At 43.6% G+C, this 21,778-nt stretch overlaps 1 protein-coding gene and 1 long non-coding RNA gene across 7 annotated transcripts in view; one reads left to right on the top strand and one right to left on the bottom strand.

Moving 5' to 3' along the window:
• LOC147106289 (uncharacterized) overlaps nucleotides 1-21,778 on the top strand; it is a 313,882-nt gene that overhangs the window by 236,754 nt on the left and 55,350 nt on the right. The gene's annotated exons all lie outside the window — the stretch shown is intronic.
• Nucleotides 1-21,778, bottom strand: part of ptprq (protein tyrosine phosphatase receptor type Q) — a 278,107-nt gene that overhangs the window by 201,059 nt on the left and 55,270 nt on the right. Inside the window, 6 exon segments of the mRNA XM_086009276.1 lie at nucleotides 8,151-8,316; nucleotides 9,320-9,417; nucleotides 11,532-11,638; nucleotides 16,908-17,061; nucleotides 18,831-18,960; nucleotides 19,237-19,367. Coding sequence (XP_085865402.1) covers nucleotides 8,151-8,316; nucleotides 9,320-9,417; nucleotides 11,532-11,638; nucleotides 16,908-17,061; nucleotides 18,831-18,960; nucleotides 19,237-19,367 — 786 coding nt within the window.

Genomic DNA, 21,778 nt, shown 5'->3' with positions numbered 1-21,778 from the left:
TGGTGCGTTCATGCGCCATTGCCTCCACAAAGGCACTACTCATGTTAGAGTTGGACTCCTCCATCCTCTCCACACTCGCAGTAACCCTGGAGACAAAACCTGCCAGAGACTCCTGCACTTGTTCCTGGAGTTCCAGCACCGCTCTCTTTCTGGATGGACCCGAGGGCACAGGGTCCACATGCAGCTGAGCAGAGCTGGGAGTGCCCTGCAGCCTCCGACTAGCACTCTCTACTGCTGTCCCTGTCTCCACCATCTGCTGAGGCTCACTTGTGAGCTGTGATACACCAGGTGACAACACTACTCTATCTCCCGAAGGTCCCACCAACGTGTGCGTATCGGTGCTGGTGCTTGGTGCACTTAATTCTGCTGACGCTGCGCCCTCAGAGGTTACAGGTTCCTCTGAGGAGTCTTCTGGCTCAGGCTCTTCCTCCTGGACAGTGGGGAGGGGGGCTGTTGATGGTCCTGTGGGGGAGTAAAGGCATGAGTTACACGTGATATTAACATAGCATGCACATGGAATAGTGCAGATGATCATAAGTCAATCTGTTTGAGCATCAGATGCCATATCAGTCACTCATGCAATGTAAATCAGAGAGATGTAAACCTATTCTGTCACCAGCTTGCTCTGCTGTGCCCGTCTGACCGTCCCCCACTTCCAGATCCTCATCACCTCCGATTATTTCGAGGGCAGCCTCCTCGGCGTTGGTCAAATGGGCAATTGAAGGTGGCCCTTCTCCTGTCTTAGCCCTCTCCCTCTTATTGTGGGCTCTCTTTTCCTGCAATGAGGGACACAAGTGGAGTTTGAGTGAGAATGATGGAGTGAGTGTAGAGAAGCCATAGCATAGATGCTTAGAAGGAGACAAAGATGGATTGAGGTGCCAATACCAAGGGCCCTGCGTTGTTAGTTGTTGGCATTGCACAACAGTGATAGCAAGTGTGAGTGCAGCATATTCAAATAGTGAAGTGATAGTGTACATAGAGAGAGAGGGATGGTTAAGGGTGCAAGGGATGTAAGGGTAAGTTGGGATGTGGAGAAGTAGGTTGACAATGCAGAGTGCTGGTGATGAGAGGAGATGGGAAGCAGATTGAGGGCCATGGTGATGTTATACTCACTTTCCCTGAGCAGACCAGGTCATTAAACCTTTTTCGGCACTGTACCCAGGTTCGACTGCACATCGATGTCGAGCACACCTCCTGTGTAATTTGCAGCCACACAGCTTTGGTCTGCTGTGGTGGCTTCTTCCTCCCAGAGGATAGGAAAAGCATGGAGGGAGTCATCAGTCCTTGAGGTTGCCATGTCAGCAGTAGTAAGCAGAGTAGTCAATCCAGCAGTAAATAAGGAGAGAATGAACCAAGGCTGCATGGACCCCTTAAATGCAGCTAGCTCACAGACGTCAGCAGAGGCGAGTTCCAGACCCAAAACAGTAATTGGCCAGAGGAGCGCACACGCAGGGACTCAATTGCCCAATTAAGGCAAAATCACAAATTTCTACCGGCTGAATGCAGAGGCGGGACCAGGACCCGCTAACCACCTGACCTGCACCCACCCTGCCACCAATGATAAAATTGCGGCCTTAAAATTTGTTTATGTAAAGTTTGGCCTGGATTAAAATGTTAACATTATTTTTCAAAAAATAATTTTTTAAATTGTAAATGCTTCATTAAAGCGACTTTTAATTAAATTTGTAAATGGAAACATTTATTTTTATTCCAGGTGTGTAAATTATTTAACTATTTGGGGACTCCTCATATGCCTATGGGGAATCCGATCGTAAATAGAATCCCCATAAGCTTATGAAGAATCCCCCTTTCTGATAGGAGGACCTAGCCCACGTGATCCCTGGGACACTTCCGAACCGCCTGCGTCCCTGGGATCCGTGGGCCTTTACGCAGACGTACATCTGCAGGCCCAGGACCCGAAGTCTCCGAAGCTCGGGAGCCAGCAGGTAGGTTCGGATTTTTTTTTCAGGTCAGAAGCGTACTCCAGATGTACGTCTCCAGCCCATTATTCAGTTAATTGGATAACTTACTGCAATTTGGGAAGCAGAGAAGTAGAATTAGCTGGAGCACAGGAGTTTGAAAATGTAATATGTTTAATATGCGATAGATAATTGTACAGTATTACCTCCCAAGCAACTTATATCTAAGTTATACTTTGGGCTGGAATTTGCGGTGGCTGGTAACGGCAAACTAACAGCGTTCGCCATTATTACCCTTTTGAAACTGACCGCAACTTCAGGATGTAACACATGCGCATCTAAACGCAGAAATCCTGAAGCCATCAGTCATTCACTGCTCCGACACTGGCTGTGTGTGGTTCCCCGCCCCCCCCCACCCCCCGTCACAGTTGGCAATCAGTGAAATCAGTGAAACTGACGAAAACTTGGGCTTTTCCGCAGTAATATCATTGTTAAATACCCCATTAAATGTTAGGCCTTGTTGGATTAGGTGTAACTGGGCTTTTAACAGCGTATTGACGGCTAAACAAATGTTATGGTCCTAAAAAAAACTAATTTTAATTTTGTGGCGTGTCAAATTTCTCCATTATGGTAAAAATTACAATTTTTAAGGAACTTTAAAAAAAAGTTATAATATTTTTTTAAAGTTTGTTTATATTTATTTCAAGCTTACCTCATCCCCATGTGAGAGCCCCAATCTTTGTTTTGCTCTCTGTAACATTTTTAAAAAGTCAGGATAAAAGCAGGTTCTCATTTCCTGCTTCCCTGTCTGCGAAAATTCTGCATTGCGAGATCTCTGTGGGCAGCTTTCTTCGGGGCCAGAGGCAAATGCCTTTGCTTTGCCGTTGACCGCAAATTCCGGGCCTTCGTATCTGGCATCTGCGTGGGAGGGCTCTGAAAATTGTTGCATGTGTAATCCCAGCCTGATATGAACTTCTGCTGCTGACCCTGGTGGTAAGGGCGAGGTTCCCTGTTTTGCATTGAAATGGTGGGTAGCTGCATACGGGTACATCTCAGACCCCCACCTGCTCATAGCGGCTGCAATATGCAACTTTCCATGACTGGTCTGGTCCCCACCCTCGAAAGAAGTTAAAGTGGCCCCAGCAGTTCCCTCGGTAAAGGAGCCATATTTAAAGAAAAATAATTGGGGCTCTGCTTCAAGGGGTCAAGCCTCAATCTTGCCCTGTATGACGCTTGATAGGCCAGAGAGGAGAACATTGGGGGAATTCAGCCTATTGCTGAAAAACGTGTATATGAGGGTTCAGCAGCTGGGAAAAGGTGTAGAGAAGAAGGCTGGCAGTGTTACAGACGCAAAAATAGATCGTTTTGATGATGGATTAGATTATAGAATTTGAAGCCAAGCTCAGAATCAAACAGCATACTGAGGCTGTGTGTTTTGTCCCTGGTTTCACCCAGAGATTTAAATACAATAGCGGCTCCATTTGTTAAAATGGAATTGTGGCTGCTCAAGCCTGCAAGCAGGCAGCCGATGTCATCTTGGCTTCAGGGACAAGGTTGCTTAATTTTTGATTTGAGAATCAAAGCTGCTTTGAACTGAATGGGGCAATTTCTGTGTTACTGCAGCCCCATTTGTGCGTAAATCTAAGAGTGGTAGTGGGGCCAAGATCGCATGGCAAAGGAAAGCCCTCATTTTCCGCTGGTTGATTGCCTGTTCCTATTTTTGGGCAGACCGAGCTCCCAACGGAAACAGACGGGAGCCTAATGAATAAATGAAAGTCGGGGTCATATAATGTAATACAATGTTATTTTCATCTCTGCTCACGTTGCTACCATCAGTTCCTGATCCTGACCACCAAACATGGGCAATAGAAAGTCATGAGGCAGCCACTTTAAGCATTCTTTAAAAGAATTCTTCACTGCAGTACGAGAGAGCTAGAAGCAGGCTTGGCATTCATTTTTACTGCAGTCGCTTGTGATTTTTGAGCCTTAAAGCCTTCCGTATTTAATCTCTTTGCTACAGTCAGCGCTGCAAAAGTTTCCCCTGCTACTAGAAAGTGCTGCTCCATTTCACTCCCAATGGTTCCACCCCACTTCCCAATGGTTCCACCCCACTCCTTCAAAGTGCTGCTGGAGGCACTTCAAAATCGGACGCCTCCCCTGATCGGTGAATTGCCTATAAAAGACAATTGCCCAACCACAAAAATGGCTTGAGCCCAAGACAACTACTTCAGACATAAACAAAAATTACCCCCATGCATCTGAAATTTGTTGTGCGTTGAATTGTGTTGAATTTCCCAAACCCAGATGGTGTATATTAACAATACTCGTCAACACATGCCATGTGGTAATCCTCAATGACTTTAGTGTTTAAAAGGTGTTATAGTCATTGGTATTGTTCACCTGATTAACTTCATTTGACAGACTGAATTCCAAAACAAGTATCTATTTTGTGTGTTAAATAGATCAGTCATCGTGCCATGGTGCACAGGGATGTACTAATTTCCATGAACTAATACTTAGGTAATTTGCCAAATACTACAAAATTTCTAAAAATCAGTCTGTCTCAAAATCAGCAAGGATCACCAAGGGAGCTTGTCTGAAATAAAAACAGAAAATGCTGGAAATACTCAGCTGGTCAGGCAGCATTGTGGAGAGAGAAACAGAGTTAAAGGTTCAGGTCGCTGACCCTTTGTCAGAACTGTAAATCTCATTAGGTGCAATAAGCCCCTAAGTACTGTATTGTGCTGATCAATACATTGACTAGATTGCTCGTTTTTATAAACTATTTCACTTTGTAACTAAATCTGATTTTAAAAAACTAGTCTATTATGAAAAGTGTCTTGCAAAGCTGATGGTATCCATCTTCTGAAGTGAGTGACACATAGTGAAACTTTATGCACAATCCAGTAGCAGGTTTACAGTAAAAGGATAGACTGTTCATCAAGTGACCTGATATATCCCATACTCTTAACGCATTAAGATTGAATTTCAGTTCGTAGGAAGTGTGGGTTTGTCTATTGTAGTGAGCATGCGTAAAAAGTGTTGAGAAAGACAGCTGAAAAGTCATAACAGTTGCATACTATCAGACTTGACCTGCGGGAGTAGGCGAGGAGGGGGATGCTATCATGGCCCTAAGGTGCAGAGTTTCTGGCAAGAGCCAAAGGGAAAGGGTCCTGTCTTGCCAATATCAAGCTGAAGAAGCTTCTTCCTCATGCATGACTTGATGTCAGACAATCAGTAGGAGTGCACAGTGGTTAGGAGGATGGTGGTTCAGAGGTTAAGGTGCATGCTGTCAGCATACAGATAGAAGCTGCTCCATGCTTACGGATAATGTTACCAAGAGCAGCAAGTAAGTGAGAAATAGGATTGGGGTAAACATGAAATACTGGGGCCTGCTGTAGGTGACTGTGCAGGAACAGCACATTTTTGGTGGACTAGAGCAACCTTAGCAAAGCTCTAGTCAACTCTTTTTGGCAGAATTATAACTAATTAAATTTAGATCTCTTAACCATTTTTATGATGAGTTACTTTTTTTGGACTGTGACCAAGCATTGTATTCAAATGCCAAACATTATAGCCCTGATTTTAACCGGGAGCAGGAATTGGGTGGGCGGGGGTGAAGCGAGTGCCAAATCCATTAACCTCGGCAGCATGAGACCTGGCCAATTTGAACCTCCAGGCCTCATCTGCATGCCACTGGTCAGCTTCCCGCCCAAAACGGACGGGAAGTGGCAGCTGGCCAACGGGCAGTTGCGGAATTCCGGGGCGGCAAGAGGCCACCTGCTGACATCGAAGGAACGGTCGGCAGCACTCGGGAGGGTGTCACGGAAAGGAAGGAGGGTAAGCATTGGGCAGGGAAGGCCTAACCTTTTTCTTGTGTGGCCTGGAGGAGCACTCCTGCTCTTCCTGGCCCCACAAGGAGTGCAAAAAATAAGTGTACCTATTTGGGCCTCTTCTGGCCCTGGCTGCTCGTCCAGCTATCTTCAGCTGGTGGGAAAGCCACACTGCCTTCTCTGCTCAGGCCACCAGCCAAAATAGCAGTCAGGGCCTGATGATGCCATCGCACTCCAATCTTCATATTTAAAAAAGGACCTTGCCAGCTTCAGGTGCATCTCCTTTCCACCTGCACAAAGGAGCAGGTTAAAATTCAAGACAGCGGGATCAGTGTGGGACGTTAGCAGATAAGTCACCTGGCTGAATGTAACTGCCTACCCAGTTTCCGCCAGGTGGGTAAGGTTAAAACAGCCCCTTATATGGCATTTCTGCAAGTTTGAGCTGAGGTCTGTTTTAGTTTTTCCTCTTAATTGCTGTTAGTTCCAAAATTCTGAAATAGAATATATTTAACACAAGATCATATGGAATACTTGACAAGGCGTGTTGAGATTTAAAAACCTGTAACAGCTGAGGTGATCCCAGGAGATCCACCAACACTATCACTTATTCTATGAACATTAAGTTGATATGTTCCACCAGCAACCTAGTCTTCATAGTGAAGTTAGAGGAAAGTAAATTATTCTATAAACCAATCATCTTTATGAGTGAAATAGACAGATCTTAGTTTGTATTTAACCCTACTGTATTGGCAATTGAAAATGTCGTAGACTTCTACTAAAAAGACTGGAATGCAAAAATTGGCAAGTAGATATACGCCCCACCACTTATACCAACCACACTTAATCAGGGGCAGCCACCTATATCGGGCCAATAGCGCTAACTGTTTTCCAGTATCATAGGAGTCAATTAGAAAGGCGCCGCTTACAATGTATTAAGCGCGTCGGCTATTTTGGGCAGTTCAATCCCCTGTACTTACTGATGTAGTAACAAACTTCTGTTTTTTCCTTAGATCATAGCAAAGAAGTCCTCTTATATTTTTTAAACTTACATGGATATCATTCATTCAAAACTCCCCAGTCAGTATTGGGATATATATTATGATCCAAGTACTGATGCCCAGGGCTGCTTTCATTTAATGGTGTGCGAGATAGTTAACAGGTACAGGTGGAAACCCAAGCTTCGTACTACGCCACACATAGCCCAGTTTTGCCCGTAGAAGAAATAAAACCAGTATGGGGGCTGCAGATGCCAATATCGTGGATCTGGCAGCGGGGCTATGCTGTACCGTTTTAGTGGTTTAATCATTTAAAAATTCCCCGTGTACGAAACCCAACCAACAGTTTGCACTCTGAATCCGTTGGCAGGTCTGAGGCTAATGTTTAATGATGGTTTTACTGTCCAATGCTTTGCCTGTTCTGGTGGATGTAAAAAATCCCAAAACACTATTCAAACAAGAGCAAGGAAATTCAATAAGCGTCTTGGGCAACATTTATTCCTCAACCAACACCACCAAAAAACAAATTAGCTGGTCACTGATCTCATGGTTGTTTCTGGGGCCTTACCGTGTGCAAATTAACTGCTGCATGTGTGACTACTCCAACACACTCCTGGCTGGCCTCCCACCTTCTACCCTACGTAAACTTGAGGTCATCCAAACCTCTGCTGTCCATGTCCTAACTCGCACCACGTCCCGTTCACCCATCAACCCTGTGCTTGCTGACCTACATTGGCTCCTGGTTAAGCAACACCTCGATTTTAAAATTCTTATCCTTGTTTTCAAATCCCTCCATGGCCTCACCCCTCCCTATCTCTAATCCCCTCCAGCCCTACAACCCTCCAAGATATCTGCATTCCTCCAATTCTGGCCTCTTGAGCATCCCAGAATATAATTGCTCTACTGTTGGCGGCCGTGTCTTCAACTGCCAAGCTCCGGAATTCCCTCCCTAAACCATTCCACCTCTCAACTATCTTTCCTCCTCCTATAAGACGCTCCTTAAAACCTACCTCCATCAACAACAACAACTTGTATTTATATAGCATCTGCCCGAATATCTCTTTTTGTGGCTCGGTGTCAAATTTTGTTTGATAACGCTCCTGTGAAGAGCCTACGTTAATGGCGCTATATAAATGCAAGTTGTTGTTGTATAACAATGACTACACTTAAAAAGCAATTCATTGGTTATAGAGTGCTTTGGGATGTCCTTTGCAATAGTTTACGCCTATTGTAACTTCAGCAGGAGAGCCTCAGAAAGCCTTGAAAAAAGAGGTTTCTGCAGCTCTTCCACTGCAGTTACGGCAGACAAGCACGAGAAACTCCATGGAAACTCACCTCCATATTCTTTAAAAATCACTTTGAGGATAGATAAGTAGAACAAGAATAATAATCAAAATTCTTACTTGTTTTTAGCCTCTTCTCAATTACTTCACTATCATCCATGCCTTTAATTGTTTTTATTTGAAAAATATATTCCACTCCTGGAATGAGATCTTTGATCCTGAAACTGTTGCCACGTAGAGTTGTTCTATATGTAGTCTCATTGATTCCAGATAAACGGTACCTTAACTGAATAAAATCAATATTGCGATTTGGATCAACAGCGCTTTGTTTTATCTGCTGTGCTGCAGTTGTAACAATGTTTGTATCATTTTTGAAAATGTTGCGAATAAGGTGATGCGCCGATTGAATGTAGTTTGTACTTTCCAAAAAGTTAGCAGAATATTAATTTTCCTGCTTTTGTTACTTGAGAAAGACAAAACCACCATGTATTATAATTCATGTAAACAGCTAGATCACCTCTACACAACTGTGCAACATATTTTTGTAGCATAATGGCCTGAAAGCAGGAGGTCTGCAAAGAATGCTTATATTACAGGGCTTGCAAAAAGTAAGTTTACTGTATAACAACCAGATCAAAACTAGAGAGACATTTGAGTCTCAAGATTCTCTTTCACTGTAAAGTTATCTACAGTCTCCTAATGCTGATGGTACAAAAACAAGCCCCTTCCATTAAGTTTTAGTCATTGTTTATTATAATGATATAGACCTAGTTTAAGGGAGATCCAATTATAAAATAAAGTCTGATCACAGTAATAATTAAAACAAACCAAACTGAAAATGATTTGGAAATAATTTACAAACTTTGATAAATTAAATACTGTACTTGAAACATAACCCACAATTATTCATTTTAGTTTTTAATTCTTCAAAACCCTTTGCCAGAACACCTATTCAATTATTACAACAAAATTCCAGTATGACTGAAGAAACATAGTGTTCATTAATTAATTTTGAATGATCAGGAATTTAATCCAGCCCACATTGTTAGATGACCCATCTAAAGATGCTTTCCTCATTAAATATTAAAATATGGCTTCATTCCACTGAAAGATCATCATTTGCTTCCCACGGCTAAGGTGTAAACTGAGTAAAGCAACATTAAGTTTCCACATTCAATCAAAAAATGAAAATAAAGCATTCAGTAATCATCTTTCCTTATGGGTAGATGTACTTCAAATAGAACAATGTAGTTCTAGTTAGCAAAAATTAAAACAGAAGCTTCACTCACCTCAAAAATATCAAAATCACCTTGTGGAGGCTTCCAAAATAGGTATACTGAATACTCATCCTGTTCAACAAATTGCAAGTCCACTGGAGGTTCAGGAACTAGGAAATTCAATGGTTTATTCTCAGTATTTGTATAACTATATAGGACATATATATTACACAATAGGTATTGCATTTCAATGACTATTTGCCTTTAAGAAGGTCCCATTAAGTATTAAAAGTAAGTAGCATGGCTTAGACATTCGACTGTGCAGCCCCCTTTTCTCGGTACAGGGGGTACTGGCAAAATAAAATACGCAGCCAGGGCCCTCACCTGAAACAGGCGTATATACTTTGCATATGCAAATAAGGGGCTGAACACCTGTCTGAAACCCACTCTGCATTATTGGTTTGCCTTGAAGAAGCCAGCACCAGTTGTATTCAGGAAAACCAGGTCTACATGCAGCGTAACAGGCTGGCCTTAAAGGGACCATTGCAGGTCATAGCCAAAAAGGCAAGTCACTGCTACTGCCCCCAAGCCCCACAACCTGGCCTCTGACCTCCCTGATCATGCCGTCCCCAATTGTCACCGACCACTACCCTCCATCCCATCCACTGCTACCCTCTCGACCCGGTCATTCCCCTTCCCAATCATCCCCCTTCCCGGTCACCACCCCCCCCTTCCCAGTCACCCCCTTTCCTGAATTACCTGAGATGGGCCAATCTTTGATTCCTTTTTGCCTGGAGCTGCCTGGAGACGCCTATTAGGTGTCTGCAGCTCGTTGATATAATCTAAATCAGGCCCAATATCTGATTAGCTTTGGCCCTACTCGTTCAGGCACAGGGATCAATACCTTACCCCATTTTACCCCCTTAAGTTCAATGGCAAATTTCTACCCCATAAGGAACACACTGACGTCACCCAGATCTTTAGGATATCAATATACTGTAAGTGTACTGGTTCGAGACAAGATTTTCATCTTGCAACTGCCTCATTTTTGGGTGTAAACGGGATGGTAGCTGGATGAGTATGAAAAAAAAGCGCCAACTTTCTGGAGGTCTGTCAGTTCTGATTTTCAGACAGACCTCGATTTAGGCAGCCAGCACTCCTAACAACAGGCAGGAGCCTAATGAATTTATGTAGAGGTCAAATTACGCAGTTAAGACCCCAACATGATTTTCATGTCAATTCAGTGCTGCTACTTCTTCAACCACAAATCATGAGTGGTACAAATTGGGAGGCGGCCATTTCCAATGCTACTGAAACAGATCATTAGCTGTAGTAAGGGAAAGCAGGAAGCAAGTCTGGCACATTTTTCCTTGATTCTTTTGGGAGTTTTAAATGTTCAGCTTTTCTTTAACTTCAGCTCCTTACTGTTGGGTGTGCTCTATAAATTTTTCCGATGCTGAAATAAGCTGCTTCATTGACTCCCCCATTTTTCCAGCCATCCCCTTTTCAGGTGTTGCTGGATGCCTATGATCAGTTTCTGTCTCGGCGGATTTCCCGCCCTCCCAAATGGCAAGCTGCATGGTTAGTGCTGGTAGCTCACCTATTCAATGCTAATTAGTTCTGAGCACCAATATCGATCAGCCCCACTGCCCATGTCATCAGGCAGGTGGAGTGGACCTGACCTGAGCTGTAGTATTTAGAGTGATGCAGAGACAGGAGTTCTGAGTTGTACTTCTTACTGCACATCAATCTGACTGGGGAAAATGGAGCATTGGCTTAATTATAATCTTAGTCGCTGGCCTTGGCTCTCTGGAAAATTAAAGACATTAAAATTGCAGTTTAAAAAGTTCAGATAGTTCACTTAGGAATTCTTTGAACTAGACTTTACGATGTGTCAATAAGAACTAATGAATCTTTAGAAACAATCTTGCATATTAGCAGTGGAGAGCTTGTCTCCCAATAATAAGTGTCTTAATTAGGTAATTCCTGTCACTCAGAGACCAAATTGCTAGATGGAAGACTATTCATAAAGAACATACCCATCTTGGGAGCAGGAAAAATGGATACTGCCTTATTTAATCAAACTACAGCCCCAAATATGAATGGAGGGAGACTTTTGGTGGCAATTAGTCAGCATTAATTTAAAAAGTGGCAAAATTTGTTTCACATTTAATTAAGTCACAGGTGTATAAATATGCCTATGCACAATGGCTCAATGCACATTTTCCGACATATGTAGGCAGACTGTTTTCTAAGTATTTTTATTTTTGTAACTTAAACTCACATGTTGTAATGCTGATTGTAGTGGGATGGCTCTTCTTTGTTGCACTTGTTGTCTCAATAGTTACAAAGTAGATGGTACCTGGTGTCAGCTTGTCATAATTATATATTCTGTGCAATGTGTAAACATACAAAATAAAATAGTTACATCTTTTTAGCCATATCCTTACAGGGAGGCTCTTATTTTGTTGTAACTCAGTATTTTGCTCAATTTACTGCAACAGCTGTGCTTAAATGTTCAACACAATGGCCCAGATATTCTGATCGTGGGCCTCCCGCGGGCGGAGGGCTGCGATCTGGAAAAATCTGCGCCCTTACCGGAGGGCTCCTGGGAGGCGCACAGTTCCGCTGCTGGGCCTCTCCAAACTGCCCACGTATCCCAGAGGGGCAGGTAGTTCGCAGCGTCCCTGGGATCACGTGGGCCATGGGGAGCCAATCAGAGAAGGGAATCTCCCTTCATACATGTGACAGGAAGACCTGTCAATTATATGAATGGAGATCACCCCCAAAACATAGTAAAACTTCAAGTACATTTTTTAAAAAATCAAATTTTTAAAATGACTTGAAATTACATAAATTAACTATTTTAAACAAAAATTTTAATTTTTGAAAAAAAAATTAAAGTTTTTAATGGGGCTAAAAATAAACTTACCTTTCTTTGAAGTATTTTTAAATGATAAATCAGTGGGAATTTTTTTAATTACTTTTTTTCAACTCTTATCCTTTTACCAGGCGCATGAATTGTAAGGGTTTTCTGCGGGCGGAGGGTCTCCAAAAAGCGGAACTCTCCGCCCGCAGAGGCCCTTCTCCTGGGCAGCCGGGGGATCTGTCAAGAGCTTTCTTGACAGATCGGAAAAGCCAGTTTCCAGCACATGCGCAGTGCATGCCTGAAACTAGCATTTCCGATGTCCCTATGGGTGGGTACATAGCGCGTACCCACTCGTAGGGATCGGAATATCCGGCCCAATGTTTAACAAACTTTTTAAACAAGTCGTCATTCTCATTCAAATTAATAATGAAATGAACGTACTTTATTAAGAGTCATGAGATATGAGCTATATCTCACAAATAAGCTGACCTGAAAGCTAATTAACAATGGAATAAAAGGGACAGTGACAGCATGGATACGGAATTGGCTAAGTGACAGGAAACAGAGAGTAGTGTGAATGGTTGTTTTTCGGACTGGAGGAAGGTATACAGTGGTGTTCCACAGGGGTCAATTCTAGGACCACTGCTTTTCTTGATATATATTAATACTTGGATGTGGGTGTACAGGGCACAATTTCAAAATTTGCAGATGACACAAAACTTGGAAGTATAGTGAACATTGAGGAGGATAGTGATAGACTTCAAGAGGACATAGATAGCTGGTGGAATGGGCGGACACATGGCAGATGAAATTTAACGCAGAAAAGTGCGAAGTGATACATTTTGGTAGAAAGAATGAGGAGAGGAAATATAAACTAAAGGGTACAATCCTAAAGGGCTTCATGAATAGAGGTATAGGGCTGGATTTTCCAAGCCCCGAGGAGGCGGGCATGGAGGCAGGACAGCTGGTAAACACGGAGAAAGTGGGGGCGGATGGCAAAGCCGCCCCCATCCCGCCTCCGTGCCCTTTTGCCAGGAGGCGGGAAGATGTGCAGCTTCGAGTCCCGTCTCCTGGAGGCGGGAAATGCATTTAATCCTTTTAACTGCCTGTTAACAAGTAGTTAACAGGCAGAAAAAAGGATTAGTGCCATTTTACCTTCACAGGTGAAGGCTTTCCGAACTCGGAGAACCCCGCCAGGTTGGAAGAGACGTAGAGGAGGTCCACAGCGGTCGGAGGCACCTGGAAGTAAGGTGTAGAGGTGAGTGATGGGTGCAAGTGTGGAGTGGTAAGTATGCAAGGTGAGTGATAAGTTTAAAAAAGTGTTCACTTACCGTGTTTTCTTCCAACAGCCTTTAGCCACGATGGATCGGGTGAGCCGACATGCTGCTTGTCAATTTCACAGACTGGCTGTTGGAACCTCCATTCCAATAGGCATGTGAAATTTACAAAGTTGAAAGGTTTGATGAGTCCTCAACACAAGGGGGAATAATTGGGTGAGTAGCGCCACCTGTTAGCGCCTAAAGAGGCAGTCAGTGGCTGTAGCGCCACTGGCTGCGCCTCCCGCGATATTCAGCAGGGGCGCTAATGGTGGCGTTAGCCTTTTGCGTTGTGCCGCCACCGATGACGTCATCAGAGTGCGCAGTGCCCCATTTGCGCCCCGATCGTGATATTTGGTAGCGAACGCCGCTGTAGCGCCGTTCGCTAACCGCGCCCGGTTCACGGGGTCTTGCTGCACCGGCAGAGGCACAAGTTAAGGTGGAGGTGCAGGGCGGCCGCTTTTTCGGCGGCCGCCTGCCAGCATCTCCGTCCCCGGCCTCCTGGTCCCCCCCACGCGGCATTGCCGGCTGTTTCCCGAGAGTCCAGCACTTCTCCTCGGTGCCGGGCTCTTTTGCCGGCACTCGCGATCGGGGCTCGCGCTGTTGCAGGCCCCTCCCCCTTAACAGTGGGAGGAAGGCCTGCAGTACCGCAGCGTGCCGTGCCGCAGCGTGTGGCGCTGCGGCACGTAGCGCTGCGAAATTCACTTTCAGCGCCCTAAGAGGGACGCGGAGCGCCTCGAGCCGCGCCCCGTCTCCCTCTAGGGGCACTTCAACTGAATTTGCGGTGATCGCTAATGTGGCAATCGCGGCGCAAATTCCAGCGCCCATGCGCACTTTGCGCCGCTTGGGCGCCTCAGGCCAATTTCTAGGCCAAGGACTCATCAAACTAAAGAGAATGTCAGTGTTTGACAACTTCACAGAGCTGTCAAATGCTGACATTTCTTCTTTGAAGAAGTTTTGACAGATAGCATGTCTGACGTTGACGTGATCTGTCAGTGACTTCCTCCCTAATTGGCCTGCTGAGCCCGCAGGGCGGGCTTAACAAGGTCAATTAGGGGAAAATCCCTCTGGTTGGTCAGGCAAGGATGGAGGCGGGACATGGACACGACAAGCAGCTGTCCCACCTCCAACTTGCCTCCATTCACAAAATCCAGCCCATAGAGTACAAAAGCATGGAAATTATGATGAACCTGTATAAAAAAATAGTTCGGCCTCAACTAGAGTATTGTGTCCAATTCTGGGCACTGCACTTTAGGAAGGATGTGAGGGCCTTAGAGAGGGCACAGAAAAGATTCACGAGAATGATTCCAGGGATGAGGGATTTCAGTTACGTGGATAGACTGGAAAAGCTGGGGTTGTTCTCTTTAGAGCAGAGAAGATTGAGAGGAGATTTAATAGAGGTATTCAAAATCCTGAGGGGTCTGGACAGAGTAGATAGAGAGTAACTGTTCCCATTGGCAGAAGGGACAAGAAGCAGAGGACACAGATTTAAGGTGATTGGCAGAAGAACCAAAGGCAGCACGAGGAAAAACATTTTTACTCAGCACGTGGTTAGGATCTGGACTGCAATGCCTGAAAGGGTGGTGGAGGCAGACTTTCAATCACGGCTTTCAAAAGGGAGTTGGATAATTACCTGAAGGAAAAAACATGTGCAGGGCTACGGGGAAAGGGCGGGGGAGTGGTACTAGCTGAAGTGCTCTTGCAGAGAGCTGGCACGGGCTCGACGAGCCGAATGGCCTTCTTCCATGCTATAACCATTCTATGATTCTAAGTCATATGTCAGTTATGGTTAACACCATAAAAGGGATAAAATCAATTCCCATAGGTTTTCATAATGTCTGTTCAGAACATACACTAAAAAAAATCTGATAAAGAATTAGGTAAAGGTCACTGGATAAGACATTTTAAAACATTGATTTGGTATGGTATGATATTCCTTTGTGGTTTTGTTCCGTGAAGCTGTTGGCAGTTTAAGTGCTAATTATTCTACTTGCATTTATGTAGTGTTTATCACATCTTCAGAGCAATCCAATCCACTTCACAGCCAATTAATTATTCTTGAAGTGTAGTCACTGTTGTATATACCAAGAGCCATACAACCAAGTTTTCTGATGACACCAAGTTAGGTGGAGCAGTAAATAGTGCAGACGGAAGCAAAAAGTTGCAAATTTGATAGATTGACATTGATAGATGCAGTGAGTGAGCAAAACTGTGGCAGATGGAGTTCAATGTGGGAAAATATGAGATCATTCTCTTTGGACCTAAGAAAATAGATCAGAGTATCTTCTAAATGGCGAGAAGCTAGGAACTATGGAGGAAGAGAGATTTAGGGGTCCAAATATAGAAATCACTAAAAGCTAGTGGACAGGTTTAAAAAATAATTGAAAAGGCTAATAGAATGTTGGCTTTTATCTCAAGGAGCCTGGAATACAAAGGGGTGGAAGTTATGTTACAGTTATATAAAGCTGTTAGACCCCATTTAGACAACTGTGTTCAGTTCTGGGCATAGCAAGGAAGGATATATTAGCCTTGGACGGGACCAGATTAACCAGAATGATACTGGGGCTAAATTATTAGGATATAAGTTGCACAGACTAGGCCTGTATTCCCTTGTGTATCGAAGATTAAGGGGTGATCTAATTGAGCTGTTTAAGATGATTAAAATAGTTGATAGGGTAGATAGAGAGAAACTACTTCCTCTGGTGGGGGAGTCCAGAACAAGGGGACATAACCTTAAAATTAGAGCTCGGCCATTCAGGGGTGATGTCAGGAAGCACTTCTTCACACAAAGGGTAGTGGGAATCTGGAACTCTCTTCCCCCAAAAAGCTGTTGAGGCTGAGGGTCAATTGAAAATTTCAAAAACTGAGATTGATAGATTTTTGTTAGGCAAGGGTATTAAGGGTTACGGAACCTAAGCAGGTAGATGGAGTTAAGATACAGATCAGCCATGATCTCATTGAATGGCAGAACAGGCTTGAGGGGCTCAATGGCCTACTCCTGTTCCTATGTTCCTATTTTGTAGGCAAATGTAGCAGCCAATTTGTGCATGGCAAGGTCTCACAAACAGCAAATGTTAAATGACCATTTAATCTGTTTTGGTGGTGGTGGTTGAAGAATGAATATTGGCCATCACTCCAGCAGAACTCTCTGTTCTTCTTCAGTAGTGTTATGGTATCTTTAATTTCCACCTGAGCAGGCAGACAGGCCCTCAGCTTTAACTTCTCATCAGAAAGACAAGTTATGCGCTGAGTATATGCATTAATTTTCAAAAGAAAAATAATTTCATTAATTACATTGCGACGTAACATCATAATTTCCATAAAATATTTAAAAAATTGAAATGGAGTCATATATTGTTTATCATATTATTCACAATTTAATTACTACCAACTGAAAATATAACCATATAACTCAGACCATTTACATTATAAATCTTAGGGAATTGTAATTTTCAAAATGCTATTAACAGCTTACCGTGAGTGAGTAAAAGGAATTTTAACAACCTGGTGGATTATTTTGCTAGATAGTGTAAGATTGTATCCATCAAATACATGAGCAGATCGTGGCCAGCTGACAGTTACTGAATCGGAAGTCTTGTTATAATTCAAATACTCCACTGGGCTTGGCACTAAAATAGCAAAGATGAACAATACATTGTTGGTTCATTAAAAATGGATTTAAAATTTCTATTCATTACCAAAAGTATTATGTGTTTGTTAAGGGTAATAATTCCTCTTTTTTAAGATAGGGCAGCAGCTGTCAGGCCAGTCAGAAACAAATAGACAGAATCCTGATTTAACAGGGAGTACAGAGATACCGGCCTAGTTCCAAACAAGAAAAGAAAATTGTTTTTTATAGGTTCTGAATACAAGTTTAAAGGATGTGGTGTTGTAAAAAAGCTGAATGGCACTTTCTCCTTCCTATCTTTGTATATTCTTGTTACATGAGTTGCCTGAATTGTATCCCCATTCAGATGTGCTGCGAGTGCAGCTACTTTATTAAAGTCAGAGGAAAATAATCAGGTGCAGTGCAAAACGGGCTGCTGATTAGCTATGAACCTGTTTTGCGTTACTGGCATAGTCCAATTTCCCACCCAATAAGTCAGCCACTGTTAATACGAAGAGGGTGGCCATATAAAAAAAAAAACGAATTTTAAACTTATTACTTCATCCTCTTTATAGGATTACCCTACACATTAGCTGTGGCTGGTTTGTTAGCTATATTTTGTTGTATCAACTGCCTCCAAGTCTTGGATTGGAGTCAGGTTGACGCCCGCAGTTGGGTTGGAGTTGGCCCCTGCCCAGGCCAATTCCCAGTCAAATTTCTGACTTGAATCTAACAGCTACGTTTCAGCTAAAGTCAGAGCAGGCAGAGAAATTCCATTAAAATGTAGCATGATCGCACTACCTGTGTTCTATGAAGATCAGGTCTCAGCAAGCCTTTAACATCATCCTCCCCAGCCAGTCAGTCAGGGCTGAACCAGACCATGTGCAACACTGGTGTCTTGCTAAACCCTGAGATGTGCATTAAACCCCACATTCTATCCATCACCAATATCCCTCCTTCACCACCTCAGTCCCTCTGCCTCTGAAAACTTTATCCATGCTTTTTTTGCCTCTATAATATTTCGATGAGTCTCTTTCTGGGTCCCCATCCTGCACCCGCTCTAAACTCCAACTCATTCAATATTCAACTGCTTGTAACCTATACCACACTATATCTCGCTTGTCCATCAGCCCCATCCTTGCTAACCTGTATTAGCTCCCTGTTCCCCAATGTATTAAATTTAAACTCCTCATCCTTAAATTTTACCACAACCTTGCCTCACTTTAGCTCTGCAATTTCCTCCAGCCTTATAACCTTGCGCACACTTTGGTCCTCAGACTCTGACCTCTTGTGTAATGACACCACCACCAACCCCCCGCCACCTCCCCACCCCCCCCCCCACCCATTTTGCCCCACCATTGATGTTGGACCTTTCAGCTACCTTCATCCCACTCTTTCAAAGTCCCTCCCTAAACCTCTTCACCTATCCACTTCTCTTTAAGTCTTCTTAAAACCCAATTGTTAGATCAGGCTTTCAGTCATCCCTCCTAATCCCTCCCTCAATGTTTCAGTGTCCATTTCCCTCTCTATTTCCATTTGTGAAGTGCCTTTTGGATGTTAAAAGTTGTTATTTTTGTTAATAATGCAGAATTTTCTCTGCCTCATTTCCTTCAACACTTTTGAGCTTGGAAAGAAAATTATAGACATCAGTTAAGAATAAAAGGAAGGCCCGTTAGCATCAAATCCAAGGTTTCACCAGTTAACACGTTTTAACTACTCCATTGAAGTTAACTCAGAGGAGAAAATATAACCAAATTATTTAAAATAAAGCTTAACAAAATACAACCTTACATGTACGTATTAATTGTTTCACTGGTATGCTATCTCGATAGCCTTCCTTTTCTGTTCGAAGTGAAATATTATACAGTTTCCCCGGGGTCAGATGTGTAAATTCTACATACTCTTGTTGAACCTTTTGAACCTGAAATTAATCAATTATACATTTGTAATTCAATATATATATATCACATTAGCAAACATATTTCACAAAAGGGCTAAACATAGCCAGAAATTCTTAAAATAAAATCATGTTTGTCAAAACAAAATTTCATGATCAGGAGGTTAACTGCACCAAGCGTTGTTTTGTAACATTTTCAAACTGTAGCTGACAATTTGTCGAGGTAAATGCTAAACACATGTTATATTACATGCAGTGTATAGTGCATGTCTTAATGCACCAAGAACAAATTGAGGTTACCACCAGCTGCCGGTCACAGTTTGCACAAAGCACTTCATACTGGCAGAAATGGCCTTCTGCTTTATCCCACAGTAATTCCAGTGATGTTTCTGAGACTTTCCCTTCACGTAAATTAGTGGGTGGTACCAAACCTAGGATAAAAATACAAAGATAATCAATTACACCAAAAGGAACTAAAAGGGAGAACATAAACGTGAAGTTTTCATACTGTAATGCCATCATGATGAGGTAGAAAATTAAGATAATCCTTTGCTGTAGATGATCCATATTTCAGTTTGTAAATAAGAACATTTTTTGACATTATAGGTGCTATGTAAATGCAAGTTTTTGTTGTTGTAGATAAGGTAAAAAAAATCATTCTCATCCATATTGACCATGAGCTCTGATTTTTTATGCAATATAGTCACATTTTATTTACAAAGTGTAAGAATCTTATAAAAATTAAATGATGGGAAATTCTGGGACGCCTGCGAAAAGTTCTCACTACAGATGGTCAGCAAGTGAGGCTCCCCAGCAGTAACATGCATTCGGAAAATCAGCCCTATTATGTAATTAACTACCGCTCTATAAATTCAATAGGAAATGTGATGCGTACTGTGGTAGGGCAAGGCTGTATGCCTCAGAGACATGGACCATGTACAGCAGGCACCTCAAAGCACTGGAGAGGTACCACCAACGCTGCCTCCACAAGATCCTGCAAATCCATTGGCAGGATAGGCGCACCAATGTCAGTGTTCTTGCTCAGGCCAACATCCCAGCATCGAAGCTTTGACCACGCTCGATCAGCTCCGATGGACGGGTCACATTGTCCGCATGCCCGATATGAGACTCCCAAAACAAGCACTCTACTCGGAGCTCCGGCACGGCAAGAGAGCCCCAGGTGGGCAGAGGAAACGCTTCAAGGACACCCTCAAAGCCTCCTTGAAAAAGTGTAACATCCCCACCGACACCTGGGAATCCCTGGCCCAAGACTGCACAAAGTGGAGGAGAAGCAGGTTGGAAGGCGCCGAACACCTTGAGTCTCTTCGCCGGGAGCAAGCGGAACCCAAGTACCCCACCCGCCCCTTCAACCACCGTCTGCCCCACCTGTGACAGAGACTGTAGGTTCCGCATTGGACTCATCAGTCACCTGAGAACTCATTTTTAATGTGGAAGCAAGTCATCCTCGGCTCCGAAGAAGAAGAGTGCAAGGCTCAGCAACAGAGATGAAGGGCTGTACCCCAGGGAATTTCCTTTCATCATATCCAAACTCCTCAGAAGATAGAGGGTGCCAGTGAAACATTCAAATGTAGCAAAAGTTGCTTTATAATACTGGGTTGAAAATATTGATAAATATATGTTACAGGTGTAGGTATTTTGAAATCTAGTATATAAACTGTACAGCCCCGATTTTCCCCGAGCCGTTGGGTGGGGTTTCAGGCGTGTTGGGGGGGGGGGAAATCCCAAATTTGGGGGTCCCGACACCATCCCGCCCCACGCAACTTTCAGGGGCGGCGGATACCTGCCCCGCACTGGGACCCGCCTTAACCAGGCGGGAAGGGATTCGTGCCAATTAACTGCTTGTTAACAGGTAGTTAACAGGCAGTTTTTAGCCGAATCCCGATTTTGAGGGGTTTCGTGTGGGATTCCTGACGGCTCCAAACCACGCCAGGTTGAGCAGGCGGGCCGTCGGGTTGAAGGAGTTGGAGGGGTCGCAATTTCGGTGCTCAGGTGAGTAATGGGTGCATGAGTGCAAAGATAAATGTGTTTGGTGTGTCTAAAGTGTGTAAAGAACTTTTACTTACCTGTACTTACCTTCACAGCCTTTCTTCCTGTAGCCGTCGGGAGCCCATCACTCAGCCGGAACTTAAAGCTGAACGGCTGCGATCTGTGAAAAGTGACAGCCTTCAGCTTTGAGTGCTGCTGAGAGTTCTATCTGAGTCTGTGCAGAAGGACTCATGTTAGAACTCAAACTGTCAGTGCTTCACAGCTTCAAACAGCTGTGAAGCACTGATATTTCATCTGTCAAGAAATCTTGACAGATGAAATTGCAGTCTGTGACGTCACCTGTTGCCGGGTGGCCCTTAATTGGCCTGCTGAGCCCGCTGGGCGGGCTTAACAAGGTCAATCAAGGGAAAATCACGCGGATTTGCCGGATGTCGATGTAGGCGGGTCAAAAACCCGAAAGTTGAAGTCTCACCTTCTTCCCAACAGGTTTGGGAAAATCAACCCCTACATTTAAAAAAAAATTCATTCATGCAAGTCAGAATTTTGGACTTTGTAATGTATGTACCTTTAAGAGAGGAACTATCTTTTACAGCCCCTGTATACTGCAGTATCAGTAGTGACCACACCTGTATATAACACCGTGTAGTAATTTGTAGTTAGTTCCAGCATACCCTCTGTTCAGTAAACACCTGTTATTACCGTTCTCCTGCAGTCCGTGTGTTATTGATACGCGGACACTACAGTGGTGACGAGCAGGTTCAAACTCACCTGCAGTACTGCATCACCTCATGGGGATCCATCCCTGAAAAGAAGCTTCTTGGAGGTCAAAGCCATA

Source organism: Somniosus microcephalus, chromosome 16 (genome assembly GCF_052327205.1).
Source record: "Somniosus microcephalus isolate GS21.2 chromosome 16, FLI_Smic_1.0, whole genome shotgun sequence".
Taxonomy (NCBI): domain Eukaryota; kingdom Metazoa; phylum Chordata; class Chondrichthyes; order Squaliformes; family Somniosidae; genus Somniosus; species Somniosus microcephalus.
The sequence above is the reverse complement of the archived record's forward strand: the minus strand, read 5'-3'. Positions and strand labels throughout refer to the sequence as shown.